Raw genomic sequence first — 27,644 nt, forward strand, 5'->3', positions numbered from 1 at the left:
AAAACCCCACGGAGGGCACAATATGCACCAATATGCGAGGCAGCACTCCCGCGGGGAGAGAAACTGGGCAATACACGCCAGGCAGAGGAAAACACCCGTCACCGAGCCCCGCGCGGCGCGGGCAAAGCCACAAAAGTGGAGTTCAAATCTCAACGGCCGCAAGGGACCCAATCGCGACGCTCGCTGCAGAGACCGACCAATCAGAGCGCAGGAGCCGACTGCCCCAAGGAGGGCGGGACTTAGATTCCAGCTCCCTCCCCCACCCACGCCGCACTCGCGGCCGCCTTCTTCCCTACAAAGTCCTCTTTTTCCGCGGTGCCTGCTGGAGGAGTCGAGTTCCTAGCTGAGCAGTGGCCGTGCCCCTGGGACAGTGACCCATTCAGTCACCCCCGAGGACAGAAGCCGACAGTTAGAAGGCTTAGGCTCTAGTCCAGCTTCCGCCATCTCGTCTGCTATGTGACGTCCAGAAGTTCACTTTACTCCGTCAGCCTCAGATTTCCTCCCCGGCCAAATAGGGGGAATAAAAACAGCTATAGCGCAAAACTGCTGTGGGGCACGGAAAAAGGAAGCTCTGGGCTCCAGGTTCTGGACCTTCATCTCCCTCAGTTGAGGGACGCCCAAGGAAATAAGAACGGGTGAATTTTCTTGCTTGAAGTTCATTTTGGGACTCCCTAAAGCAGACGACACCTTCTCCTCTTCTACCGCATTAAAAACTTCCGGCGGTCAGAACGGAAGCGGCGGGGCGGGGCTTGTGGTTGGGAAAGGTGGGGTTGGGGCGGGCCTTGAGCCCAGAGCTACCTGGGTAAAATCCAAGATGGCTGCATGAAGTTAGTACCCGCGTGACCCCAGCGGAGAAGGTTCTGTTATCTCCTGGAAGGTCACGTCTAACCCTCCCTCTAGTGCTCGTGCAGTCTTGCAGGGGAGAGACGAGAGCAATGGCAGGGAGCCTCTCTTGGGTGGCAGGCAGGCGCTTATGGGGCCTGGTGCCGCTGGCCTGCAGAAGTTTCTTTCTGGGTAAGTGGCTGATGTAGGACACCCCGAGAGCTGCTTCTCGTAAGCGGCTCAGATTCATTCTCTTTCTTTCCCATCCATAGGTGTTCCCAGATTGTTCCATGTAAGGGTCACCCTCCCGCCCCCCAAAGTGATTGATCGTTGGAACCAGAAGAGGGCGATGTTCGGGGTATATGACAATATCGGGATCCTGGGTAAGACTTGACTCCATGGTGCAGAATTTCAGAATGGCAGTTACGCTGTAACGACTGTTTTTTCACCTGTGTGGGAATGGTACCTTGTTGAATAGTAAGAACACTTATCTGGCAGTTTACCTGGCACTCTTCTGTGTCCCCTGCATGCATTTAACACATTTAATCCTCATAACCTATCTCCTTTGCAGGTGAGGAACTTCAGGCACAGGGAGGTTAGGTAGTTTTTACAAAGCTAATACGTGGCAGTGCCAGAATTTGTACCCCAAGCAGTCTTGCTCCAGAATCTGTGCTCTTTATACTGTAGCCTGACTGTCATGTCTGTAGGTGCTGCTGGGGGAAATGCAGCTGTTGGTGAGGGCTTAGCTGGTGGAGGTTGGGTTCTCTCCGACTGGGACTAATGCCTTCTGTCACATTACACAGGAAACTTTGAAAAGCACCCCAAAGAATTGATCAAGGGCCCCGTGTGGCTTCGAGGCTGGAAGGGGAATGAACTGCAGCGTTGTATTCGAAAGAAGAGAATGGTAGGAAATCGGATGTTCATTGATGACCTGCACAACCTGAACAAACGCATCAGCTTTCTCTACAAACGCTTTAATCGACATGGGAAGCACCGGTAGAAGAAAAAGCTGGCAACTGTGGAAGAGGCATGTCTATCACCAGAAAGAAGGGAGAAGTACTTTTCCTAATGAGGAAGGGGATTTGAATGCTCTCAGTGATAATGCAGGACTCATTTGTAATCCATTATCCACAACTTTAGTTTCCTCTAGATGCTAGTTCTACTCATTCATGCAAGGAGGAAGTGGAACTCATCCCTAAGTCTTACGGTTTTACCTTTGGACTTCACCACTTGCCCTTGCAGTGTAGCCATACCTGTGGTGTTTAGAAAAATAAAAAAATCATTGTTGGCACTTTTGATGTTTGGCCCTTCATATATTGAAAGTGGTCATTTAAAATTGTCCCATAATGCCATGTTAAATATATTTTTAAAAACCTTTCTGCGCTGGAATGAAATATCATAGAAAAATAATTATACTTATACACCATTCTCGTCAAAATACTTATCGAGTACCTTTTCTGAGATGAGAACTCTAGGAAAAACAGTATAAAATATTCTCCCTCCATGCTTTTCTAGTTATGGGTATAAAGTTATAGTCTCATATGTACACTTTAATATATGAGGCCTTAAGTACCATATGAGTGGTTCCTAAGCCTTATTGATCATCAGAATCTCTGCATAGTTTAACAGTTTCAAAAGTCTAGTCCCTGCCCCCAAAGATTGTGATCTTTAGAACTGAGCTGAGTCTTAAGAGTCTTTTTGGGTTTTGTGGGTTTTTTTTTTAATAATTAAAATGTATCCATCTATATAGGGAGATAGTTCAAAATTGTAAAATTACAGAAGAGTAAGGTGAAAAGTTTTCTCACAGCTGGGTTTTTTTTGTGTGCTCTGTTTCAAGGCAATCATACATGACGTTCTTTTTAGTCCTTCCGGATATTAATATATACTGTGCGTATACAGGCTTGTTTATCAATCTACCTACCTGTCTTCTTTCTGAAAAGCTGGATTCCATGCACATTAAGTTACGTTTTCACTTAATGTAACTTAGTTTTTTGTCCTCACGTTATATGCCGTAATGATTTAACCACATCCGTTTTGATGGACATTTAGATTGTTTCTCAGGTGGTGCCGTGATAAAGAATCTGCCTGCCAGTGCAGGAGACGCAGAAGATGGGAGTTCGATCCCTGGGTCAGGAAGATCCCTGGAATAGGAAATGGCAACCCACTCCAGTATTCTTGCCTAAAAAGTCCCACAGATAAAGGAGCCTGGCGGGCTCTAGTCCACAGGGTCTCAAAGAGTTGGATGTGACTGAGCCTGTATGCACAATAGTTTCTAGGCCTTTGCTTTGTCAAAGTATGTCTCCGCTGATTTTAGGGCATTCTCATTTTAACAGCCAGTTTATTTTAATGAGCTGTGTTTGGAAACCACTGATGTGGGTGATAAACAATCTAGATAAGAGAATGCTTTTGGCCTAATCAGGAGTGGCCCCATACAAAAGGATGGATTTTAGTAAGCAGAGAAAGAAGTAGAACATTGCCAGTGAGGAAGAGTGGTCGGTGGTACATGATGAGGGAACACAATTTGTTGGGAGATGGCTGGGTAGGTCTAGCTATAATGAACCGTAGTACGACGCTAGCTGCTTTTTTGTATTTTAGGTAACTTGCTCGGCTATAAATCAACTTAAATGTTTGACATTACTCAATTGAGAGGAGAAAAATATGCTACAGTTCCTAGAATTGTGTATTGATTAGGGTTAAATTGAGTGTCATCTGTGCCTAGTGTATGTGAAGTGAAAGAAATTGTGAAAGTGTTAGTCACTCAGTCGTGTTCAAATCTTTCTGACCACATGGACCATAGCCCACCAGGTTCTTCTGTCCATGGGATTTTCCAGGCAAGAAGACGAGTGGGTAACCATTACCTTCTCCAGGGGAGTCTTCCCATCCCAGGGATCAAACCTGGGTCTCCTGCAGTAGAGGCAGATTCTTTACTGTCTGAGCCACCAGGGAAGCCCAGTGTGTGAGGCTCTCAGTAAATATTTGCAAAATAAAATAAGGGAAGTATTTGATGTATTGTTTTTAAAGAAATATTTTATGTGGGTTATAAGCGCTATTTATGTTTCTTGAAAGGATGTTTTAGGTTGATATGAGTAGTATAGTATAGTATAGTTTGGGGAGGGGCAAATAGTATAGAAACTATTGATTAAGAACATGGCCTTTGGGGTTGGACAGATCTGGGCTTAAACTCAAGCTGTAACACTCTGTGGCCCTGGGCAAAGGAATTAACTTCTATGAGACTTAGTTTTTTTTAGTCTGTCTATTAGGAGCAGTGCAATACTTTTCTCATAGAGTTGTGTGAGGAATAAATGAAATTATGCACATAAAATATTTAACACAATTTGGCAAGTGTAAATGCTATGACAGTCCTCTGGAGTGTGTGTAGGGCTTTGGAAAAATGGAAGAAGACAAGGGAAGACTTTTTAAGGTGTCCAAGCCCCTGAAGTCACGTGTTTGCTTTTTGATCTTGCTTGGTTTTATATGTCTCTGTGTCCATCTTTGGAGAAGGCAATGGCACCCCACTCCAGTACTCTTGCCTGGAAAATCCCATGGACGGAGGAGCCTGGTAGGCTGCAGTCCGTGGGGTTGCTAAGAATCGGACACTACTGAGCGACTTCACTTTCACTTTTCACTTTCATGCATTGGAGAAGGAAATGGCAACCCACTCCAGTATTCTTGCCTGGAGAATCCCAGGGACAGAGGAACCTAGTGGGCTTCCGTCTATGGGGTTGCACAGAATCGGACACGACTGAAGCGACATAGCAGCAGCAGCAGTGTCCATCTTCCCCATTGACTAGGGCTCATCCCCATTCAGGGCAGGGACTGTCTTGCACACATTTGTTCACTGTACTAGTCTCATATCTGGTCTCTTTGTATACTGGCTCTTAGTAGACCCTTGGTAAATATCTAGAAGTCACACATTCAACAGCCATTTATTGAAGGGGACCAGTAGGTTCGAGGGATACAAAGGAAAAAAAAACAACAACTGCATTTAAAGAATTCCTCCTAGTGCAGGAGGTAGACAAAGAAGCATAGTTACAGGGGGAGACAGGGAGGGAAAGGGATGACTGGGAGTTTGGGGATGGTAGATGCAAACTATTACACTTCAGCACATTTAGGATGGATAAACAACAAGGTCCTATTGTATAGCACACGGAACTATATCTAACCTGGGATAAATCATAATGAAAAAGAATATAAAAAAAAGAATGTGTATAACTGAATCACTTTGATGTACAGCAACTAGACTTCAATAAAACAGAGGGGGAAAAAGCATAATTGTAAAATCTGCTATGGCATTTAAAGCATGTTCATTACCTACTGTATAGGTACAGAGAAGAGGGCCCCTTACCTCATCCTAGGGGAGCAGGAATGAAGGCAGGGAAGGCTTTCTGGAGGAGGCAGTTAACAGATACGGTATGGAGGTTAGCCTGCTTTCCAGGCAGATGAAACTGAAACAAAGGTCAGAGGTGAGAAACAACCTGGCACATACGGGAAAGCTGTGACCGGCATTTGTTGGCAGAGCTAAGGAAAGAAATTGGGCAGGAGGTGGAGGCCAGAGTCAGATTATGATGAAGACTAAAGAACTATTAAGGGGACTTCCCTGGTGATCCACTAGCTCCCAATGCAGCTCCACAGTCCCAATGCAGGGGTCTGGGGTTCAATCCCTGGTCAGGAAACTAGATCCCATGTGCTGCAACTAAGATCTGGCACAGTCAAATGAATAAGAATACTTTTTAAAAATAAAATATGTTTTAAAAAAAAGAACCATTAAGACTTAACCTTTAGTAAAATGGTGCAACCATTTAGGAAAACTGGCACTTCCACAAAAAGTTACATAGAGAGTTACCATATGACCCAGCAATTCTTCCCCTAGGTATACACCCAGGAGAACTGATAACATAGTCACACAAAAACTTGTTGACAAATGTTCACAGCAACATTATTCAGAATAGCCAGAAAGGAAACAACCCAAATCTCCATCAACTGACGAATGGATAAACAAAGTGTGGTCTATGCATATAATGAAATATTACTCAGCTATAAAAATGAATGAGGGGGCTTCCCTCATTAGTAAAGAATTCACTTGCCAATGTAGGGGACATGGGTTTGATCCCTGGGCCAAAAAGATCCCACTTGCTGCGGACCAACTAAGCCTGGGTACCACAACTCCTGTGCTGGTGCTCTAGAGCCCATGTGCTGCAGCTACGGAAGCCTGCATGCCTGGAACTCGTGCTCCACAGTGAGAAGCCCGTGTGCAACTAGAGTGCAGCCCCTGATCACTGCAATTAGAGAAAAGCCTAAGCAGGGGTGAAGACCCAGCACAGCTGAAAATAGATACAATTATTAAAAAAAAAATGAGGTACTGCTATAACATGGAGGAACCTTGAAAGATGAAAGAAGCACGTCATAAAGGCTACATATTATCTGGTTCCATTTATGTGAAGTGTTCAGAACAGGCAGATCACAAGAGACAAAAAGTAGATGAGTTGTTGCCAGGGGATGAGGTAAGGAGTGAGGGATGGGAGATGACTACCAACAGGTATGCGGGTTCTTTTTGGGTTGATGTAAGTGTTCTGGAATTAGTAGTGATAACTGCACAACTTTATGAATATACTAAAAATCGTATGATTGTATACTAAATGTGTAGGTTCATATGGTACATAAATCTTATTTCATTTTTTGGCTAAATTAAGCTTTCTTTAAAAAAAATACCAGAGTAATACATGCATATATTGTTAATCAAAAAGGAAAGTTATATGACAAAAACAGCAATCTCCTGCCTTACCCATCTTCCAGACTAGCTTCCCAGAATGAGATGCTTTTACTTTTTTGAACTATTCTGGTATTTGTCATCATAATTTGAAATAAAATGCCTTCCTGCTCTTCATGGTTTAGCAGCTTTAGATGTCTATTAGCTTCCTGTTTTGAAAGATGAAGGTTTAATTCTCTGTGATGATCTTAGTCGATATAGAAAAGGGAAGTTAAGTAATACAGCTCCTATTTATAATTTTAAAAACCCTAAGAACAGAAGGATGGACATTTCCTTAATTTGGTAAAGGTGACATCCTGGAGATCCATGCCAGATATTGAGTGGATATATACTCCCTTAAGAGTGGGCTTCCCAGGTAGCTCAGTGGTAACGAACCCATCTGCAATGCAGGAGACAAGGGTTCCCTCCCTGGATTGGAAAGACCCCCTGGAGGAGGAAATGGCAACCCACTCCAGTGTTCTTGCCTGGAGAATCCCATGGACAGAGGAGCCTGGCAGGCTACAGTCAATGGAATTGCAAAGAGTCAGACATGACTTAGTGACTAAACAATTCCCTTATGATCAGCAACAAGACTAGAATGCCCTCTATTGCTGCTGTACTTTAACTTAGTACTAAAGGTCCTAGTTAGTGTTATACAAAAAAAAAAAAAACGGGAGGGAGGAAAGGAGGAAAGAACAGAGGAGGGAACGAATTAAATGGATATGAGAATCGGAACGAAAGAGCAAACTGCTCATATACAATTTGTACAATCTTCTTTTATTTTTTTTTCAATTTTCCTCTTTAAAACTTCCAGCTGAGTGGAAAAACACAATGAGATTTAAAACATGACATCATTTATGTAAATTAAAAATATACACATGGAAGACAGTACCCATTTTGCAAAAACACAAAATTATAAATATCAGATAATTTATAATGCTGTCTATGGCTGGGAAGGGGAATAAGGAAAAAGAGAACAAAAAACCAAAATCTTTTTATGCATACATAGAGATCATGTGTCATAACTGAAGAGTAGGATTATCTCTGCCTTCTGTACCTAAAGGTCCCGCAGAAAAAACAATGTTCTATTTTTGTCTTCAGGGTGGTTCATGGTCTAAGAAACACTTGGATTTGTTTACTCCCGTTGGTTTTTAAACTTACCAGTATTCATAACAAATCAATCCCTTCTGGTATTTTTATCACGTGTATGTGATACAGTACAAAATTTGTTGATTGTTTTGGGAATCCAACACATGTACTAGTTCAAGACAGGTGTATGAGTGTTCTGGGATTGCTGTATACAAAGTACCATTAGGCTGGAGCTTAAACAACAGAAATGTATCCACTTGCAGTTCCTAAGGCTAGAAGTCTTGAGACTAGGCATCACCAGGGTTGTGTGGGTTAATCTATTCCCTGCCTCTCTCCTGGCCTCTAGTGGTTTGTTGGCTGTATCTGGTGTTCTTTGGCTTATAGACATAACACACAGGTAACTATCTGAATGTGAACAAGGCATTCTCCCCATGCATATCTCTCCAAGCTTTCCCACTCTATGACAGCAGTCATAGTGGAGTAGGGGCCCATTTTACACCAATATGACCTCGTCTCAATTAATTATCTCTGCAACAACCTGGGTCCAAATAAGGTCACATTCTAAGATCTGAGTGTTAGGACTTCCACATAAGAATTTTGGGGAGGATGCAATTCAACACATAACTCTAGCCTTGAGTCTCCCCAAGGCATTCTTATGCTTTTCTTTTAAAAATAATTTTTATTATTTGTTTATTTTTGGCTGTGCTGGGTCTCTGTTGCTGGGCAGGCTTCTCTCTAGTTTCGGTGCTCCAGCTTCTCACTTCAGTGGCATCTCTTGTTCCAGAGCACAGGCTCCAGAGCTCAGGCTCAGTAGTGGTAACACACCAGCTTAGCTGCTCTGAGGGATGAGGAATCAAACTCGAATCTCCTGCATTGGCAGGTGGGTTCTTATGCGCTGGACCTCCAGGGAAGTCCCTCTCCCTCTGTCTGTCTTCTTGAAATCTTTTAGGATCTTCTCTTTTCCCCTAATATTCTGAGATTTCACAAAGCTATATCTTGACCTGATTCTTTTCCTTTCACCATGCTAGGCACATGGTGTACTATTTAATCCAGAAAGACTTGTTCAATTCAGGTTTTTTTTCCTTGTATTTCTTTTGTAGTATTTCTCCCTCATATCCTGTTTTCTCTTTGCAGAAGGCCTATTAATCAGATGTTGAACTATTTGGCTTGATTTTCTAATTTTCTTACTTCCTGTCTCCATCTTTGTTGGCTCTTGCTTCTGGTTCTTTGTTCCTTATTTGTTTCCAATTTTTGACCATGATTTATTTTTCTTGGAACTGTATCTGTGGAAATTCCCCAAGGCCTAGATTGAAGATAAGCTCATCCAGAGAGAGGACTTGGTTGCTACAGCCGGTGCTTGGTGGCACTGTCGACCTGGAAATATTTTAAGTTCTTGCTATTTTGTTTTTAGGACCAATAAGGAATTCAGACAGAAAAACCACAGCATTGATTATAAAGTGTCTGCATATATTTATAACTGTGTTTTTTGATAATTTTATTTATCATTTATTTTTGGCTGTGCTGGGTCTTTGTCGCTGCACGGGCTTTTTCTCTAGTTGTGGGAAGCGGGGGCTACTCTCTAGTTGCGGCGTGTTGGCTTCTCACTGTGGTGGCTTCTCTTGTTGCAGAGCACGGGCTCTAGGGTGCTTGGGCTTTAGCAGCTGTGGCACGTGGGCTCCGTAGTTGCGGTTCCCGGGCTCTAGAGCACAGGCTCAGTAGTTGTGGCACACAAGAGTAGCTGCTCCGTGTCATGTGGGATCTTCCCAGATTAGGGATGGAACCCATGTCTCCTGCACTGGAAGATATATTCTTTACTGGTGAGCCACCGGGGAAGCCCTGTCTGCATATATTTAAAAGAAAAAAGAATAGTTCTCTAGTAGCTACCTAGGTTTCAGATGAGCAGATTTTCTATGTAGTCCCATAAGGGCAGTTCAGATATTAGCATATTTTAAATTCACTCTCAGGTGAGGATATAGTCCTTTGGGGTTCTGACTTTATGGTAGGGCCTTCCATTAGATCTCCAACTCTACGGAGGCCCTGGGTTCTGTCTCCTATGCCACAGTGGCACCCTATGAGGCCACCATGCCTAAATTAAACGTTTAAGCAAAGGCCCTCAAGGCAAAACAGGCTTCAGTGCCCAGTTATCTCTCCAGGCACCAGTGTTCACTTAGTCTTTTGGTCCTTAAATAGTCTACTTTCTTGCCAGTTTACATAAATGCCTTTTTAAAATGATCTTTTAGGCAAAGGATCTAGAATAGCTAAACCAACTTTGGAGAAGCACAATAAAATGGGAGAAATAATTCTACTTGATGTTAAGGCTTACTGTTGCTACAATAATTAAGACAGTGTGTCATCGGCAGAAGGACAGACACATAGATCAATGGAACCAGATAGAAAACCCAGAAACAGACCTTCACAAATATGCCCAGCTGGTTTTCCTTTGTCTTTTTTGGTGGCTCTGCGTGGCTTGTGGGCTCTTCCCCAGCCAGGGATTGAGTCTGAGCTTGCAGCAGTGAAAGTGCTGAATCCCAACCACAGGGCAGCCAGGGAATTCCCAGCCCAGCTGATTTTTGCCAAAGATGCAAAAGCAGTTTAATGGAGGAAGGGTTTCTTTTTCAACAAACTGTCCTGGAGCAATTGGACATCCATTGAAAAAAAAAGGAACCCTGACCTAAATGTCATACCTCATACAGCAATTAACTCGAAATGGATTATGAAACAAAATTATCTAACTCTTGGAAAATAAAATAGGAGAAAAGTATGAGACTCTAGGGCTAGGCAAAGTGTGACACAGAAAGTGATGCATTAAAGGACAAGTTCATAAATTGGATCTTAACAAAATTGAAAATGTTTACTCTATGAAAGTTCCAGTTAAGGGGATAAAAAGACAAAAGAGAGACTGGGAGAAACTATTTAGTTGACAAAGTACTTTATCTGGAATATTTAAAGAATTCTTAAAACTCGAAGGCAAAAAAATAAACAACCCAATTAAAAAATAGGCAAAAGACATGAATAGATCTTTCAACAAAGAGGATATAAAAGATGGCAAATGAACACATTAAGATATATTCAACATCATTAGCCTTTGCTACTGCTACTAAGTTGCTTCAGTCGTGTCCGACTCTTTGCGATCCCATAGACGGCAGCCGGCCAGGCTCCCCCGTCCCTGGGATTCTCCAGGCAAGAACACTGGAGGGGGTTGCCATTTCCTTCTCCAATGCATGAAAGTGAAAAGTGAAAGTGAAGTCGCTCAGTCGTGTCCGACTCTTCGTGACCCCACGGACTGCAGCCTACCAGGCTCCTCCGCCCATGGGATTTTCCAGGCAAGAGTACTGGAGTGGGTTGCCTTCTCCAGTACTTCTCCGAAATGCTGATGAGGATGTGGAAAAACTGGATTCTTCATATGTTGCTGGTGGGATTCTAAAATGGTACAGCCATTCTGAAAAACAGTTTGGCAGTTTCTTACAAAACTAAACATGTATTTACTTTACCACCCAGCAGTTGCACTCTTGGGCATTTATCTCAGAGCAATGAAAATTTATGTTCATGCACACCTGCACATGGGCAGCACTAGTGGTAAAGAACCTGCCTACCAATGCAGGAGACATTAGAAACTCAGGTTTGATCCCTAGGTTGGGAAGATCCACTGGAGGAGGGCATGGCAATCCACTCCAGTATTCTTGCTTGGAGAATCCTGTGGACAGAGGAGCTTGTCGGGCTACAGTCCATAGGGTCACAGAGTTGGATACAACTGGCGTGACTTGGCACGATGCATGGCACAAATCTGCACATGAATGTTCATGGCAGCTTTATCTGTAATAAGCCTAAACTGGAACCTCTCTGTATTTTTTTTTGTTGTTGTTCAACCTCATATGAATCTGGTGGGCATATTTAGCCATTCGTGCCGTCAGGACCAATTCCTTCCATTCTATTTGTCTTGAAGGGTTTATAATTTGTTTTCAATTTTTACAAATTCTCATTTCGATGTAGTTTCAGAAGGGGGATGGAATAAACACATATGATCAATGCATTATGTTTCTAATTGTTTAACGTTTTTAAGTAGGGTTGTGACATTTGGGTAGATCACCCTGGTGGTTTCTTAGAGGATGGTTATAACTGAGGGGCAAGATGAAACAGGAAGATATTATATTTCATTAATTTTAAGAGGCCACTTGGCACTTTTTTTTCATTTGAACATATAAATTGGGATGTTTGACTATAACTATTAGCCAGAACAGTCATACTGTATTTGTCATACTGGCTCATAAGAATCAAAATTTGCCAAATAGGTGTCTGAGGCTTGGAAGAAAATTCCAGAGACAGAAAAGGAACATTCCTTTAAGAAATGCTGCATCACCAAAGCCCTTGATGGCATGCACAGAGGACTACATTGTGTGGAAATCATACACATCTGAGTCAAAAAAATGAATCATTAAATTTGCTGTCTGTGAGATTTCAGGAACACTGTTACTGTGTTACTCTTTTCTGTTTTCCTTTTTATGTTTTTCCATGGGAATGAAGTATGATAAAAACCTATACCTATAGAAACCTACACTTTCAATAAATATAAAATAAAAAATCGAAGTGATAAGAAAGCATTATGTCACAGTTTATTTGTTACCTTTTTACTCATCGGGACATAAAGTAATAGTTTTACAACTGATGGCATCCAGGTATGAGAGAATAATCTGAAGTGGGACAGGGAGACGAGGGAAGAGAATACTTGAAATACTAGGAAGGAGAACTTGGTGAATTGTTGGAGGACAGGTGAAAATGAACGGGAAGGAAATCTAAGATAGTTTTCAGGTCTCTGGTTTGGGTAACTGAGTCGACGTGGTAAACTACCTGGGATGGATAGGAGGCGCAGAGTCAAATTTACGTTGCGTGAAGGGGCTTGTTGGTTGTGTAAATAGGATGACAGGAGCTCTGATATTTACTTTGGCCCCGGGAGCCTGCGGCTTTGCCTTGATGGATTCAGCCTCCTCAGAGCTGTCTGTCAAAAGCAGGGAGATGAGGTGGAGATCGGCAGGGTGCGGGTACCTGGGCCCTGCCTAGATCGCCGAACACCCGCAGCTCCCAGGGCTCGGGAGACCTGGTTTGGGAGAGCCGGGGGCCCGCCCATTGCTGTTGGAGAAAGCTGCGTGATTGGCTGGAGACGGGCCGTGGGCGGGCCCAGACGCGGGGAACTGCTCAGCGATTGGCTGGGAGGCACCAAAAAAAGGTCCAATTCAAACTACTGGAGCCGCCTTTCCAGAGGGTTGGCGCCGAGTTCCACCCAACCCCTTCGCTTAGTTAGACAGATAAGCAAGCCAGAGTTGTTGGTCAGATCGTCTCGGTGCAGCGCCTTTCCAGAGTCAGAATGAGAAGAGAGCTGTGATTGGCCAATTTTCAGGGGCGGGCACTCTAGGCCTTGTCCGGCCTTCGCGTCGGGGACTAGCGCCCGTTCTGGGCATGGATTGGGCTGCAGGGTTGTCAGCTTGATCTGGGGGGCGTGGCCAGCACTGATAAAGACTGGGGCCGGCGCGGCAACTGCAGTTCCACCGCAGTTAGAGCTCCGGTGGGCAGCCAGAGGCGGAGCTCGGAGGTGCGGGCGGCTTCACCGCAGCGTTTCCCGATCGGGTGTCTAGCCGCAGACTCCAGAGAGGAAACGGTCCTCTCATTCTTCTCTCGGTGACATGTGAGTTAACTCTGATGTGGGGGGCGCGACACCTTGTTGCCAGCTCTCACCCCAGCGCCGGACTCTGCGGGACCGAAAATGGCGCATTGCAGCAGCTGCGGCGGCGCGGGGAACCACCGCCGCGCGCCGCCCCCGGGCCGGGCCACCCCCCCGGGAGGGGAGACAGCACCCCATTCCTGCACCAGCCGCAGCCGGCACCGCACGGGCGCGGCCGGGGCGCGGGGGTCCCACATTCACTGCCCCCTCTCCTCTCGCCTGCGGGACTCCTCAGTCGGGTCTCCGGCGAAGGTGGGGCGTGGAGACACCCGAGAGGGGCTCCAGGCTCTTTCTTGTCACTGATCAAGGCGGTACTTAGGGCTTCTGAAAGGACAGTCATGGGTGCACCTGCCAGTTAGCTGCTTGGGTTGCTCTGCAGCGTCTGCACTTGTGTACACCCCTCAACCCGATCGCGATGAGCAGCCCCCTCTTGGTAGTGAGCAAAGCTTCAGAAACTTGTCTGCCAGTTCTCTGGTGAGCAGCTCACAAGGACTCCAGGGGCAGTGGTAGGCAATTCCGAGCAGCCATTCATCCCAAGGCCACCCATAGAGGAGGTGTTTTCCTGTCAGTGAGTCTTGGCCAAGTATTTGGAAGAGAAATAGAGCTGAGGACCACTCCCGCACCTCCACCTTCCCTTAACACATTAGGTTTAGTCTCTAATAATCAATTTAGTCATCTAGTCATGGTCATCCCTGTCTCAAGATCCTAAGGGAGAACTATAGCTAGACAAGTGGAAGAACTTCCCGTTCTTGCCCAGAGTCCTGGCCTGGTCCAAGACGTATTCATATTGCTTCTCTTGGTGACAAAAAAAAAGGGGGGGGGGAGATGTACTTACGTTACATAAGGCTTATAACTAGCCTTGGATATGTTACTCCTGCGTGTTCCCAACTCCCAACAAGTAGTAAGTGAAATGGTCCCTTCCAAAGCTTTCTAACTATTTGTATTTGATTTCTACAGTTTTAGCTGTATATGGTAGTTTACGTGTTTTGGCCAAGCCCTAGGATCCTCTGTGTTTTCATTTTGGGCAGGGGGAGCCTTCTCCGCTGACTGGTTCCCAGTAGCATCCATGTGGGATGAAGGAAGGAGGTGAGGAAAGCATGGTGACTAGAAGGGTGTCACGAGGTCTCTGACCTTAATCTTGTCATTGGTGCCACCAGCCTGGACCACTTCCAAGACCAAACACCGGCTGCTTCCTACTCACTGAATTTTCCACTTTCATCAGAGAATTAGATTGCTTAGCTCAGTAGTAGCAGAGGAGTCTAGTGGCTTCCAGAGCTCTGTATCTTTACTTTGCCTCTTTTGTGCCTTAAAGGGAAATGGGAAAACAGTTCTTTTAACTGGGATAAGTCAGGTGTCATCTGCTAGAATAGCCTTTCTGAGGGGTTATTCTCTGTCTCTTTAGACTGAAATTTACGTAGAGAGGAGGAACTTCTGGGTATTAGTTCTACTGTGAATAGTCAAGGCTTTTCCTTTTTGGTGACTTTGTGATGTTTTATCCGTAGTACATTTACTCTTGGACTGCTCTGATGAGGTGTGCTTTGTGAGATTCTGCTTCTGTTTGAGGAGTTCTTATAATTTCTCTTCTCCATCAAATTTGAGCAATTTCTCTCCTACCTGTGAGTTCTTCCTTGGCAGAGAATAGCTCACGCCTCAGGTTAGACTTCTGAAAATTCTTTAGGGCATGAATTTAGCTTCCATGTGTTGGGAGACATGGAGAGGGATTTATTTGGAGGACTCCATGCTTGATGGGGCTTCCTTGGTGGCTCAGATGGTAAAGAATCTGCCTGCAATGCAGGGGACCTGGGTTCGATCCCTGATTTGGGAAGATTCCCTGGAGAAAGGAATGGCAACCCATTCCAGTATTCTTGCCTGGGAAATCCCATGGAGAGAGAAGCCTGGAGGGCTACAATCCATGGGGTTGCAAAGAGTTGGACACAACTGAGTGACTAACACTTTTTTCATGCTAGATTATTCCCCCACCCTAAGGCTAAGGGAGAAAGAGAATGGTCTGTATATATTCAGTGTAAACCAAGATTTCTCTTTGGGACATAAAGAACTAGGAGAGTCTCCTAGACTTGATGCCAAATCTAGAACAAGAAGGGACAGAATGTCCCTGATGCCTATATATTGAAGACTGTGTCCAGTATTTTTGTTTTCTGCCTAGGCTCTTGGAACAGTCTCATAATTAACACAATTGGTTTGGGCCCCGATTCTATCTAAGTGAACCCCCAACCTTCTCTGCCAAAAAATGAAGCAAGCAAACAGTTCTGACTCACTCCAACTACAGAGGCCTTTGGTGATTCTCCAAGTCGTCCTACAGTGGCCACGACACACTATAATCACTACGTGAAAAATACCAATAACTGACTCCCCTTCAGCAGAGACTGTCCGCTTGGCCTTTATTTTTATATTCAGCCTTTGCAAAAAAAAAAAAAGAGCTGTTAATCTGTACGCTTGTCCTGAGTGCTTGCTCCGTCACTCAGTCATGTCTGACTCTTCGCGACCCCATGGACTGTAGCCCACCAGGCTCCTCTGTCCATGGAATTTTCCAGGCAAGGCTACTGGAGTGGGTTGCCATTTCCTTCTCCAAAGCTTATCCTGAAGGTTTAGTTTTTTTGCGTATAATTCTCCTAACCTGGATTGGAGTTTTCCAGGTTGACTTCTGGGAGGCAGAGAAATGACAGTCAGGATACGGCTGGCCCATTTGTCCCTGTAGCCGTCGTGCCAGAGTATGCGTTTGAGTTTGGGTCAGAGGACAGCCCAGACGAGAGCTCTTGACTCCACCCTCCACCCAGGGTGTCACTGGGCCCCATCAGTTGCAAGATCTTTTGTTTTTTTGCCTTGCGTCTGTATCGTATCTCCCCACTTGGCATTGCCAAGGAGCTAGACCCCTGCTGTTTGCGAATAACCTTATTATTGCCACCACCTTGGTGCTTCGGGGCGAGAATGCACGGGATTCCTTTCTTGTCTCACGCACTCTGTGCCCTTCTCCCCAAAGGTCTGCTCCAGCTCAGCCACCCACTGAAGGGGCAGAAGGGGCTGCCCCAGGTGGGGGTCCCCCTGGCCCTCCTCCTAATATGACCAGTAACAGACGACTACAGCAGACCCAGGCACAAGTGGAGGAGGTAGGTGGATAGCTTTTTCTCTGAGGGTTTCCAAATCATGGGAGTCTGGAAACTTCTCTTTATGTAGAGGGGCAGCTAACGGCTCTGGGAGGCAGGGCACCCTGTAGAGTTAGGCAGGGCAGCCTCGGGGTGCTCTCCCCAGCTCTGGGGGAGCTTAGCCGCTCTGTGTTCCCATGCCCTGCTCAGGTGGTGGACATCATGCGTGTAAACGTGGACAAGGTCCTGGAGAGGGACCAGAAGCTGTCAGAGCTGGATGACCGAGCCGACGCTCTGCAGGCGGGTGCATCACAATTTGAGAGCAGCGCTGCCAAGCTAAAGAGGAAGTACTGGTGGAAAAACTGCAAGGTGAGTGTTCCTGTCCCCTCCCTGTTATTTTCCTGGGTCTCAACGCACAGGAGGCAGGAAAACCCTTAGGTTCCACATTCTCTGTGGAATGTGGAATGGTTCCACATCCTCTGCTGGCGCCTCTCTTGAGAGGAAATCTGGATCGCCGCTTTCTTAAGCTGCATTACCCAAGCTAGCCACCAGGGTACGCTAGAGCACTCAGAACCACTCACTGGGGGCCCTGGAGACCTTAAGGAGTTTGGAGGGGTTAGTCAAGCTGCTTTTTCCTGGAGGACCCCTGCAAACCCTTCCGAAGACACACCAATGTCGACACAATGGCTGGGGTAGATACATATTTAAACACCTGCAGCTCTTGGGGAATGAGCTGAACACTTTATGATGAACAATGAACCTGATGACTAAAGGTTCAAAGTTGGCGTCTCCTCTGGTGTTCCTTTGAAAGCCTCCAGGCTACAGGAAGAGGGGAAAAGGAGAAGGCTGCAGATGCTCTGATGTTTTCGAGAAGTTCCAGCTGTGGTGGAGGGGTTACTATCTGATGGGGTAGTGGGGTGGTGCACAGGGTGGGGTTGGAAGGCTTCCAGCTATCCTGGGGGCTGTGTGGCTTCTTCCACTGTTCCCCAGGACTGGGGCAGTGCTGCGCTCATGTCCCCAGCCCGGGCCTCCTTCCCTCCTTCCCCAAACCCAAGGGCTCACTCTTTGTCCATGTTCCCCCAGATGATGATCATGCTGGGAGCCATCTGCGCCATCATCGTGGTAGTTATTGTAAGTAAGTATCGCTGAGGTTGCTGGTGGGGTGAAGAGGTGGGAAGGTCCCGGAGTCTCCTCCCAGCCCTGCCTGCCTGCCTGCCTGGGGAGTGGGGCTGCTCTGACTGAGGTACGGAGATCAGATCGCTGCCAGGGCGGCGGGGAGGGTCATCATTGGGTGCGGGAGGGCAGGAGGGGCTTCCTGGATGGACACGCCTTCCCTCTGCAGGACTGTGGGGGACGGTGGTCCCTCCTGGTTCTGAGGAGGTGGGGCTGTGCTCTTTTGTCACAGGCATGGGTGGAGGGTGCCCGTGGGGGTGGGACACCTGCGGCCACCCCTGGTGTCTAGTAACCTGATGTCATGTGCCCTCTTGTCTCCCGTCTCTCTCTTTGCCATCTGGGACCTCCCGATTCCTGTGTCCAGTCTACTTTTTTGCTTGAGAACATGCCACCCCCGTCCCTGTTCCCCCCGGCCGTCTGAACTCATGTCCCTCTCTTCCTCCGTCTCTCCCTGGCACTCCCCCATCTGCCTTCCTCCATCCCAGCCCCGCTTCGCCATCGCCCACTCCTCCTTTGTTGCTTTCATTTGCACTTGGTCCCGTGACACCGGAAATGCTGCTCATGGTGCAGTCTTGAGGTAACTGCCTGGTAAACAACAGCGGGCATCTCCTTCCTCCCCTCTCACGCTCTCTCAAGTTCCCCCAAAGGGTTGGAGGCAGAGGGCCTAGGAAGGGGCGGAGCTGAGGTGACCTGCCCAAGAAAGGGCCAGGACTAGGGGGAGGAGAAGAGGCTTATGCTCGTGGTGTTGCCTGGAAAAGCCAGGCCAGGCCGCTGGCAGGAGCAGGCTGGGGACAGCTGGGAGAATGTCCCTCACCTGGAGTCCTTCTCCTGGGCCAGGCCTTGCAGGGGAGCCTGGACCGGGTCTGCAGTCCAGCCTGGGCCTGGTGCAGGATGCCTTAAGAAAGTCAAGCCTGTTTTGCAGAGGGATGTCCCATCCGTTAGTCTTAAGATTTTCTGTCTTCAGGGATCTTACCACCTTTTACTTTGTCCTCCAGCGACCTGGAGGACACATATTCATAGCGAAAAAATGCCAGGACTCCCGTTCCCATTCTAGAAGCAGTTCCGCCAGCTCATATCTGGATGGGGCGCTCGTCCATGTTTTCTACACCATTCTGTGTTGTTCATGAGGGCATCAAATAATTTCATTTAGCCAGAGTTTGAGACTCACTGAATTTTACTGGCATAGATAAAGAGAGGATGCCTGTGGGTTATAGAGACACAGCAAGTCCAGGGCCTAACCCGAAAAATAACAAGCCTGGAGGAAGTCACTTCTCACCCTCTCGTTCTGAGGTTCCTGTTGCTCCTTCCTGTTGATGGAGGAGGATGAGGGGCTGGAGGTGAGAAGCCCTGGACCCTTGGGGAGTCCTTACCCCCCTATACTCCCCCAGTGAACTTGCTAAAGAAAAGGGGGGCCCGGCCGTGCTCTGAGTGCTGAGGGAGCCCAGTGCCTGCAGCGACCCAGCCCCGGGGTTGAGGTGGATGTCAACAGACAGGCTTGCTTGTGGGTCCTGTGCCGCCTCGGGGCCTCCCCACCCAGAGTGGCCTCTGTTCTTGCTGCAGTTCGTTCCCATCCCAGAGCACCCTGTGCACCTGGACTCCGCGCTGCCTCCTCCGCTCCCCACTTCTCTGTGTGGTTTGTGGCACAGACAGTGGGACCCGAGGACGGGGTTGCTCGGCCTGTCTCAGGGGCTGGGGCTGGGCTCAGGAAAGGGCATCGAGTGGGCCAGACCGGGTATGAGGGGCGGAGGGCCCACCTGGTCCCCTCATGCGTCCCGTCCAGCCAGCGGGAGGCGGCAGGGGGCCAGGCTGGGCTGGCTGGCCCTCCATGCAGTAGCATTTCACGACGCACAACCCTCCTGCCTCTCCCTCCGCCCCGACCCCCCTTCCCCTCGTCCTGCCCCAGGGTGGGACGGAAGAGCTGGACGAAGGCAGTCAATGTGCCCTCCTCACGGCCCCCCTCGAAGGCCTCCACTCTCCCCTGGGCTCCCCCTGCCTGACGCAGGGGGTCACCGCTGGAGAAGAACCACCACTGGCCTCGATGTGTCCCAAGCCTGGAGCAAACCCGCCCTCCTGGGCCGCCCCATCACAGGAAATCACTTCTGGGTTCTGCCCCGTCTGTCCCAGAGGTAGTTGGCTCAGTGCTTCTGGGGACGCAGCCCTTCTACGCTCCTTCTCACCCCGCCTGTCCCCTCTTTTGTGTCTTCGCTGTCCTCACCCCCGCACCCCACACCCATGTGCATAAGCACATATGCAACTGAGCCCGGGGCTCGGCGGCCACGTGAAGCTGAGGCCCCACAGCCCCTCCTCGGTTTGCCATGAGACGGTGTGGGGTCTCCGCTGTGTGTCTGTCATCACCTCTCTGTCTTTTTTCCTAACCCCACTCTCCTCCATGTACGGAATAATAACAGATGTACTTCCACCAAAGGCATGTATTCACCAATTTCCTGTATTCTGAACAAAGGCCAAAAAATACAGCTTCCTACCACTAAAGCGAGTCGGCTGTTGTTTGGGCTGGAGTGACCTCGGCGGGGTGGAGGGTGGTATTTCTCTTTGGTTCCCTTCCCACGGTGCTTTGGGCCGGAAGGATGGCTGACATGTGCCATCACCCTCGAGATGAAAGGTCTGGGTGTTGGCAGGGGACGTGGTCTCCGCTCTCAGCCTTCATGCCTGATGCCACCCGGCGGCTCTTCCAGGTGTGAGTGACAGGAACCCGTGGCAGGAAGCTGAGTGGTGTCTCACCGACAGACACCTGCAGGTCTTCTCAGACAGCTGCCGCCATCTCCCCCTAGGTCCTGGGCCAGACGCTCTGCTCCCCACGACCCTCACGCACAGCCGTCTGCTGTCAAGTCCAGTGTACTGACCAGACCCGTTTGAGAAATGACTAAAAGGAGCAATCTCTCCCCTGCAGCTGAGGGGGTGAGGGGCATGTAGAGTCCTAAAATGTCCAGCAGCCATCCAAAGGGGCAGGAGCTTAACCACAGCTCAGGGTTACACAGAGCAGCTGAGACGGGGCCCTGGGGGCCACCTCTGAGGGTCTCTGTTTCACATCTCGGACACTTGGCAGGTAGAGTAGCAAGGCTGGGAGGCGGGGCCCCGAGTGGGGAAAGAGGGAAGTGGAGAAGCTTTGCTTCCGAGGACACTCAGCGCTTTTATTTGGACATAGTTTGGTGACTGTGTGTTCGTCCAGTTCCCACCCTGTCCCACTGTCCTTCCCCTGCTCCTTTCTGAATTTTTTTTTCTGGCATCTTTTCCAGCCCCACACCTCCACCTCCAAGCTGGCTCAGGTCTCAAGCTCCACCCAGACCTCTGCCTTCTTGCCACCCTGCCACCTCTCCACGCTCTCTCCCTTGGTATATCGGCCCAGGGCGTGCAATGAAGGAGGGCAGGGGCCTGTAGAAATCCAGAGTCAGTGATCCATGCCTTCTTTTTAGCTTTCTTGGGGCCTTTTGGAGTCTGGGATTTGGCTCAGAGTCCTTCTGGGAGAATGTGAATCTCTTACATTTAAGGCAGGAGAGCGGCTACCCAGAGTGCCTTGAGGTTTTGGGAGACCTTGGTGAGGTAGCTAGGAGGAAACAGGAGGGAACAAGGTTGCTGTCAGTGGGGTAACCCCAAGAGCTGGGACTGGGCTGGCTTTATTCCTGGTCTGGGCGTGGCGGTGTTCAGAGCATCTGATCTCTAAGTGAGGGCGGTCAGGGATAGAACCCATGGTGTCCAGGCGCTTTCTTACCTTGGCGTCTCTGCAGCCCCAGGAACAGCAAGGTCAGGACGAAGAGGATGCTGGCCAGAAGGACTCCCAGGGCTGACTTCTGCTCTGCAACTGACAGAGGCGTGGAGGGAAATTAGTGGCAAGAATCCTCCTGAACCCTCGCCCACAGCGTGTGCACGCAGGAAGGAGAGTGCGCTGTGTGTGTGTGTATGTGCCTGGCCGAGGAGCTCCAATCAGCTGCTCCTCTGCCCTCAGCCAGGGACCAGGCACATGGGGTGCTGGGACCTGCTGGGGGTGGTTGTCCGCCTGTTACTCCACACAATCCTCCACCTCTTCCCACTTTGTGACAACAGTTTTCCAAACTGTCTTACAAGAGAGATTTAGTTTAGATTAGCAGTTGACCCTGATGCTGGGAAATATTGAGGGCAGGAGGAGAAGGGGGGCGACCGAGGATGAGATGGCTGGATGGCATCACCGACTCAATGGACATTGAGTTTGAGCAAGCTCCGGGAGTTGGTGATGGACAGGGAAGCCTGGTGTGCTGTACTCCGTGGGGTCGCAAAAGAGTCGGACAGGACTGAGCAACTAAACAAAGTTGCTGACAGTTAAACTGCAATTTTGTAAATAACTGGGGAGTGATGTAAGCTGAGGCAAAATCCCATAAACTTTAGGGAAGCTTATGGCCTCGCAAGCCACCAAGTAATGCATTTCAAGTTGCAAACTCTGCATGGCATAAGACTTTTCCATGCAACATTGTAAAGCAATTTTCCTCTAGTTAAAAAATAAAAGTATCAATGTTCAAAAAATAAACTTTTCAATATCCCCCAAACATTAAAAACAAAAAAGACCTTTTGATGACATTCTGTGGCCTCAGGATAAAGTTCAGCTGGAGGCCTGTTATTTGCCCACCAATAGCAGCAGGGGGGTTAAAGCTGTAGAGAAATCAGGCGACCTATTGTTCACGTTTTCCGTTTTACCATTTTCTAGGCAGACAACCTTGACTGGACATCTGTAAGTGCCGTTGCGTCTGTGCGCTATGTCGCTTTAGTTGTGTCCGACTCTTTGCGATCCTCTGGACTGTAGTCCGTTACTCATCTCTAAAATGGAAGGTGTGAGAATGTGTGCTGGCCCACATCTGAGTGCTCAGTGCAGGGCTGGCTCAGTCCTGAATAAATACAAGCACCGCTCAAGCTTCGTGACCACAGCCCCCTTCCCCCCACACCCTTGCCCCTAGCCATGCGGCTCCCCCGGTTCTTTCAGGCTATTCTATAATGAGGCTGTCACATGTGCGTTCCTTCTGTCCTGGTGTTCCTGGCCCTCTGAGCCTCGAAGGCCTCCCCCTACCCCCTGGGTGGGTCATCTGCCCTGATGGCCTAGTCTGTCCCTCCACCTCCTCGAGGGCAGGATGAGGAACTGCTCAGCCCTGGTCTCCAGCTCTCAGCAGTGCCTGGTACCCCAGGACCCAGGGGATAATAAAAGATTCGGGGAACATGTGGTCGGACCTCTGAAGGCCCCCACCTTGGGAAAGCAGCAGCTGAGACCGTAGGAAGCAGAACTAGGTCGGAGGACAGGAGCCCTGAGCCCAGGTGTAGAGGTGGGGAAAGTAGGGCACTCCCATACCTGGTGGGGCAACCCAGGCATGGACCCCCAGGGGTTCCTCCAGGGAGACGTGGGTGACCTGGCAGGTGTAAGTGGCTCCCGCAGAGCCAGGCTCCGCCGTCAGGGAGGAGGAGATACTGTAGGTGCCAGCTGGGCTCTGCCGGAGGCTGGAGAGGGAGGCGCCAGAGACAGGGGCTGGGGAGCCACCCTGTTCCTCCCGGGTCCAGGTCACAGACACATCCAGGGGGTAGTAGCCAGCAACATTGCAGATGAGGGTGGCTGGTGGGGCTGTGTTCAGCAAGCTCAGTCGTACTTTGGGGGAAGCTGGAAGAAAGGAGGAGCGATCAAATCCCACAGGGATCACCAGGACAGCAGAGGAGCCTGGAGCCTTCTCCTGCTGAGCATGATAGCAGGTTGTGGGGGTGGAGGGTTTCTACTCAGTGAGGTGTGGGGTGCATCCTGGAGGCAGGACATAAAGGGGCATGATTCCCACAGGTCACTGAAAAACAACAGCAAAACCAACTAGAGGTTGGCTTGCTTCTTAACATCACCATCAGCCAGTGATTTTAAACACTCGTGTAAGGTGATGTAAGAAAGTTGCTCAGTCGTGTCCGACTCTTTGCAACTCCATGGACTATACAGTCCATGGAATTCTCCAGGCCAGAATATTGAAGTGAATAGCCTATCCCTTCTCTAGCAGATCTTCCCGAACCAGGAATCGAGCTGGGGGCTCTTGTGTTGAAGGTGGATTCTTTACCAACTGAGCTACAAGGGAAGCTTTGAAACAGTCCTCCCGGTGCGGGGCGGGGGCCCTCTCTGGTGGGTCAGTGGTAAAGAATCCACCTGCCAATGCAGGAGACACGGGTTCGATTTCTAGTTTGGAAAGATCCCCTGTGCCATGAAGCAACTAAGCCCATGAGCCACAACTAGTGAGCTTGTGCTCTAGAGCCTGGGAACCACAACTTCTGAGCCACAAGCTGCTACTACTGGACTCGCATGCCCTGGAGCCTGGGCTCTGCAACAAGAGAAGCCACCACAAAGACAGACCTGTGGAGGGCAACTAGAGGGAAGTCCAGGGACCCAGCACAGCCATCAGTGATAAATAAAAGAAACAAAATTTTAAAAATAAATAAAAAAAAACAATTCTTCCCATCAGGACCGTTCCCACAGCCCCTCCTTGGTTTGCTGCTGCTCCTCCTTAGAACGTGGTCCAGAAGGACTGGGGTGACCGGAGATAGCCAGCTGGGGCAGGGCAGCAGGGTCTTGGCCAGGACATTTGTCAGTGGAATTATCCTAGAGCCTGATGGGAAACTGAATGGAATTCTCTGAGAGCCTGATGGGAAACTCAATCTGATGCCATCCGTGCTTCTAGGACAGAGAAGGCAGTCAGGTTGTGGGACTGCAGTCTGCCTCTCAGCAAAGTGCCTTTGTGTTTGATCCCATTCCGGAAAACTCTCTCATAGGCATATTCCTTTTCCTCTCTGCAGGGTCACTGACCCTGGCCTCACCTTGGATGTAGAGCTGGATGACCTGTTGAGCTCGGAACAGGGAGGTGGTGATCTGGCAGATGTAGGCCCCCTCATCCTGTAGAGTGAGGCTGGGTAGCGTGAGGGAGGCATCTCCAGCTGTGAGCAGCTGCTCAGGCTCCAGGGTGGCACCCTCCCGCTTGGCCTGCCCCTGCCCCATGGTCCAGTGGTATACCAGCCGGCCACTGCCCTTATGCTGCAGCCGCCACTCCACGCTGGTAATGTCCAAGCCAGGTGCCACGGAGTAACCACAGTGTAGGGAGGCTGTGGACCCCAGTAGGAAATTCAGGGATGGTGTCTGTGTGGTCACCTGGAACTCCACTGTGGGAGAAAGTGAAAAGTGTTAGTCACTTAGTCGTGTCCGACTCTTTGCAACCCCATGGACTATGAGCCTGCCAGACTCCTCTGGCAGGGATTCTCCAGGCAAGAATACTGGAGTAGGTTGCCATTCCCTTCTCCGGGGGATCTTCCTGACCCAGGAATCAAACCCTGGTCTCCTGCATTGCAGGTGGATTCTTTACCATCTGAGCCACCGGGGAGAAAGAGGGGTGATTGTGGGCTGCTCCCTCCTTGAGGCCACCTGACCCCTGAGCTGTAGCACGCCTGGGGCGTGTTGAAAGACACCATGCACACATGGTACTCTTCACCATTTTGTACCCCCTGCACAATCTGATGAAAGTTATGGACCAGACAAATTACACATACGAAAGTATGGGTTACCGTGGACCCTCAGGTATGAAGGAACTCCTGGAACAGCCAGCAAAGCTTTGGGAAGCCTGGTTCTTCCACTTACTGGCTCTGTGACCTAGGGCAAGCCACTCAGTGTTGCCATGTTCATGTGCTTAGGGCAAGGCTGACGAGAAGACTAAAGAAGTCAGAGTTTAAAAAAGCACACAGTGGTGAAATCTGAGCCAAACATGCTGAACTTCAGTCTAATGAAAAAAAAGACAAATCCAAGTGGTGAGACATCTACAAGATAGCAGCCAGGATTCAGAAACATCCAGGGGGACTTCCCTGGTGGTCCAGTGGGTAAGACTCCACACTCCCAATGCAGGAGGTCTGGGTTCGATCCCTGGTTGGGGAACTAGATCCTACATGCTGCAACTAAGACCTGGCACAGCCAAATAAATAAATTAAAAGAGAGAGATAATGAACAAATTCTGTGGGCCTGTGTTCCACTCTCATCTTGAAGCACTAGATCAGGCTAGCTGCTCCCTGGGAGAAACTAGTACTCAGCTCACTAAGGCAGCTGTGGACAGCACAAGTGGATAGAGCATCACATGTCTTATGTCCTCAGGTCACCCGACTAGGTGAAAATCATCCCCCTTTGGGGTCTTTGGGAAGAACAGACTGAGGCCTTGGGAACCCCCTGAGATGACCAATGTGCATGGAGGTGGTCTTGTCCCCTCCTTTCTCCTACTATTCCCCTATCTCTACCCCTTTAAAAAAAATCAAAACTTTCTGCTGCTTTTCGTTTTCTCACCTGCAGTCCGCACAGTCCCCTGGGGGCTCAGGGGCAGTTTCAGCGTGGGATGCAAGACAGTCTCATTCTCAGCATCCTCAAGAGTCTTCATCACCATGGAGACACCTGGTCCCTCTCCAGATACCTGCACGTTGGTGATGAACCAGGCTGCCATCTCCACAGTGGCCTCTGGCCTGGCCTGGAGGAAATAGCGGGAGATCTCACAGGTCACCTCCTTCCCACTGCAGTCAGCGTGGAGCAGGGCCTCGGCCTGGGGAATCTGTACCAGGTTCACTGTGGAGAGAAGAGGGCAGCACAGATATGGAGCTGGGTAGAGAATACCTGGGCTGATGGGAAGCCGGTGTGGGTGAGCCTACTTGGGAACCAGACTCAGGAACTGGAGGGAGCCCAGAAGGACTGGGGCACAGGGTGGAGGGCTTGTACCTGAGGCCTCGAAAGTAATGAGTGAGTTGTCCTTGGTCAGTGTATCCACTTGGAAGTCCGTGAGGCCTTCCAGGGAGCCATCGTCCGGCACTGGTACCTGCCTCAGCACCAGCACGGCCTTCACCATGTTCTCACTGCTGGCGAACCCTCCATGGTGCCCACCTTCTTCCATCAGGAAGCAGTCCAGGACCACGTCCACCGCCTGCCATTGCCTTTCTGCTGCAGGGAACAGGCTGGTGTGAGCACCCTGTTGCCCAGAAAGTTACTCCTATATTTACTCCCTGCCGGAAACTGCCAAGTCATCAAGGGTTAATCTTCTTGATCCCTAACTCCTTTCCTGTTTTACCCTGAACCAGATTTATGAAACTCTTATTTCCAACAATCCATGAAAAGCTCTCTCTTCCGTTAAAGGAATTCTCAGCAAAAGGAAATGAATGAGCAAAGCTGCATTGGGAGAGAAGACGAGCCTGGTTGTTGGACGTTAACAGCCTCTCAACTTCCCAGTTAGTCCCCAGGGTCTGTTGCTTTTGCGGTATAACCGAGAAGGCCCCTAGTTCCTTGGTTTGGCCCTTTCCACTGAGTTCTCAGCCTCCCTCCGAGCAAAATTGGTTCTCACCGTTACTAGCCGCGGAACCTTCCACCTGTTGGGCTTAGAGGGCGCTTGGAAGCCATCCCCGGCCCCTTACTCTCTCTGGGACCTCGGTGAGGGTGACTACCTGATGCTTCTTGAGCCCAACGCACCCTACCAGCCTGTCCACCCGACTCACCGACGTTCGCCGCCCCGGAGAAAGCCAAGCAGAGCAGTAGGCACCACCCCTCGGCGCCCATGGGGGCTGCTCTCGGGCCCTCCTCCCCCGCCGCCCTTCTTCAGTCCCCCCGCTGGCCAGGGGTCGGCTGGAGAAGGGGCTTCAAACACCCCTGCCTGGTCGGCCGCCTGGCGCCGTCAGTCTTCTCCGTCTACTTGGCTTTCGCTTTCACTTTGAGAAAGCGTTATCACGGCTGCCTTAGCCGCTGGCTGAAGCCGTTGGAGCCAGAGTCTGGTCACTATTCTTCCTTTTCACCTTCTCGCCCGCAAAAGAAATCCCCTGGTGATTTCAGGACCTGACTCTGCTGCGTGCGCCCCTTTGCCCTTTTGTTTCCGATCAGCCCCAAGAAAGTGTAGACAGAGTACGGGAACGGAGGCAGATTGGAGGAAGGAAGGGACTGATGACAGACGAAGGCTCCCCAGTAGTTGGGACCTTCTCCCACTTCCCTTCACCTGCC

The 27,644-nt window shown here is 49.2% G+C and overlaps 4 protein-coding genes across 7 annotated transcripts in view; 2 read left to right on the plus strand and 2 right to left on the minus strand.

Moving 5' to 3' along the window:
* NCAPD2 (non-SMC condensin I complex, subunit D2) overlaps positions 1-634 on the minus strand; it is a 25,648-nt gene extending 25,014 nt beyond the window's left edge. Inside the window, exon 1 of the mRNA XM_010844971.1 lies at positions 6-634. The gene's annotated coding sequence lies outside the window, so the exon portion shown is untranslated. The remainder of the gene's footprint in view (positions 1-5) is intronic.
* A 139-nt stretch (positions 635-773) lies between these two features.
* On the plus strand, positions 774-4,144 carry MRPL51 (mitochondrial ribosomal protein L51). The gene is made up of 3 exons (XM_010844970.1): positions 774-1,014; positions 1,095-1,205; positions 1,626-4,144. Exons 1-3 carry the CDS (start codon positions 936-938, stop codon positions 1,820-1,822), a joined length of 387 nt encoding a protein of 128 aa, XP_010843272.1. The 5' UTR covers positions 774-935; the 3' UTR covers positions 1,823-4,144.
* A 9,038-nt stretch (positions 4,145-13,182) lies between these two features.
* VAMP1 (vesicle-associated membrane protein 1 (synaptobrevin 1)) lies at positions 13,183-20,134 on the plus strand. Of its 2 annotated transcripts, none has more exons than XM_010844976.1 (5): positions 13,183-13,334; positions 16,369-16,495; positions 16,682-16,840; positions 17,555-17,606; positions 18,009-20,134. In XM_010844976.1, coding segments are annotated over exons 1-5 (357 nt in total). In that variant the 5' UTR covers positions 13,183-13,332; the 3' UTR covers positions 18,026-20,134. The 2 variants fall into 2 exon arrangements, with proteins under 2 accessions (XP_010843278.1, XP_010843277.1); XM_010844975.1 differs by having other exon boundaries at positions 19,548-20,134.
* Positions 20,073-27,638, minus strand: TAPBPL (TAP binding protein-like). Of its 3 annotated transcripts, XR_825675.1 has the most exons (8): positions 27,149-27,638; positions 26,382-26,600; positions 25,959-26,231; positions 24,458-24,796; positions 22,971-23,273; positions 22,328-22,447; positions 21,372-21,461; positions 20,073-21,206 (listed from the first exon to the last, which is right to left on the minus strand). XR_825675.1 is itself a non-coding variant. In XM_010844974.1 (7 exons), the coding sequence occupies exons 1-7, from the start codon at positions 27,207-27,209 to the stop codon at positions 21,163-21,165; spliced, it is 1,326 nt and encodes a 441-aa protein (XP_010843276.1). In that variant the 5' UTR covers positions 27,210-27,638; the 3' UTR covers positions 20,073-21,162. The 3 variants fall into 3 exon arrangements, 2 of the variants coding, with proteins under 2 accessions (XP_010843276.1, XP_010843275.1); XM_010844974.1 differs by lacking the exon at positions 22,328-22,447 and having other exon boundaries at positions 26,382-26,597; XM_010844973.1 differs by lacking the exon at positions 22,328-22,447.
* Positions 27,639-27,644: the final 6 nt, after the last annotated feature.

Source organism: Bison bison, unplaced genomic scaffold (assembly GCF_000754665.1).
Source record: "Bison bison bison isolate TAMUID 2011002044 unplaced genomic scaffold, Bison_UMD1.0 scf7180017864213, whole genome shotgun sequence".
NCBI lineage: Eukaryota > Metazoa > Chordata > Mammalia > Artiodactyla > Bovidae > Bison > Bison bison.

Coding starts and splice junctions, on each gene's coding strand:
- MRPL51 (XM_010844970.1), top strand. CDS start 936: ATGGCAGGGAGCCTCTCTTGGGTGGCAGGCAGGCGCTTATGGGGCCTG. Junction 1,015..1,094: donor CTGCAGAAGTTTCTTTCTGG/GTAAGTGGCTGA, acceptor TCCCATCCATAG/GTGTTCCCAGATTGTTCCAT. Junction 1,206..1,625: donor TGACAATATCGGGATCCTGG/GTAAGACTTGAC, acceptor CACATTACACAG/GAAACTTTGAAAAGCACCCC.
- VAMP1 (XM_010844975.1), top strand. Junction 16,496..16,681: donor CCCAGGCACAAGTGGAGGAG/GTAGGTGGATAG, acceptor TGCCCTGCTCAG/GTGGTGGACATCATGCGTGT. Junction 16,841..17,554: donor ACTGGTGGAAAAACTGCAAG/GTGAGTGTTCCT, acceptor ATGTTCCCCCAG/ATGATGATCATGCTGGGAGC.
- TAPBPL (XM_010844973.1), bottom strand. CDS start 27,209: ATGGGCGCCGAGGGGTGGTGCCTACTGCTCTGCTTGGCTTTCTCCGGG. Junction 24,797..25,958: donor GGGGACTGTGCGGACTGCAG/GTGAGAAAACGA, acceptor TTTCTCCCACAG/TGGAGTTCCAGGTGACCACA. Junction 21,207..21,371: donor GGGGCTGCAGAGACGCCAAG/GTAAGAAAGCGC, acceptor GTTTCCTCCTAG/CTACCTCACCAAGGTCTCCC.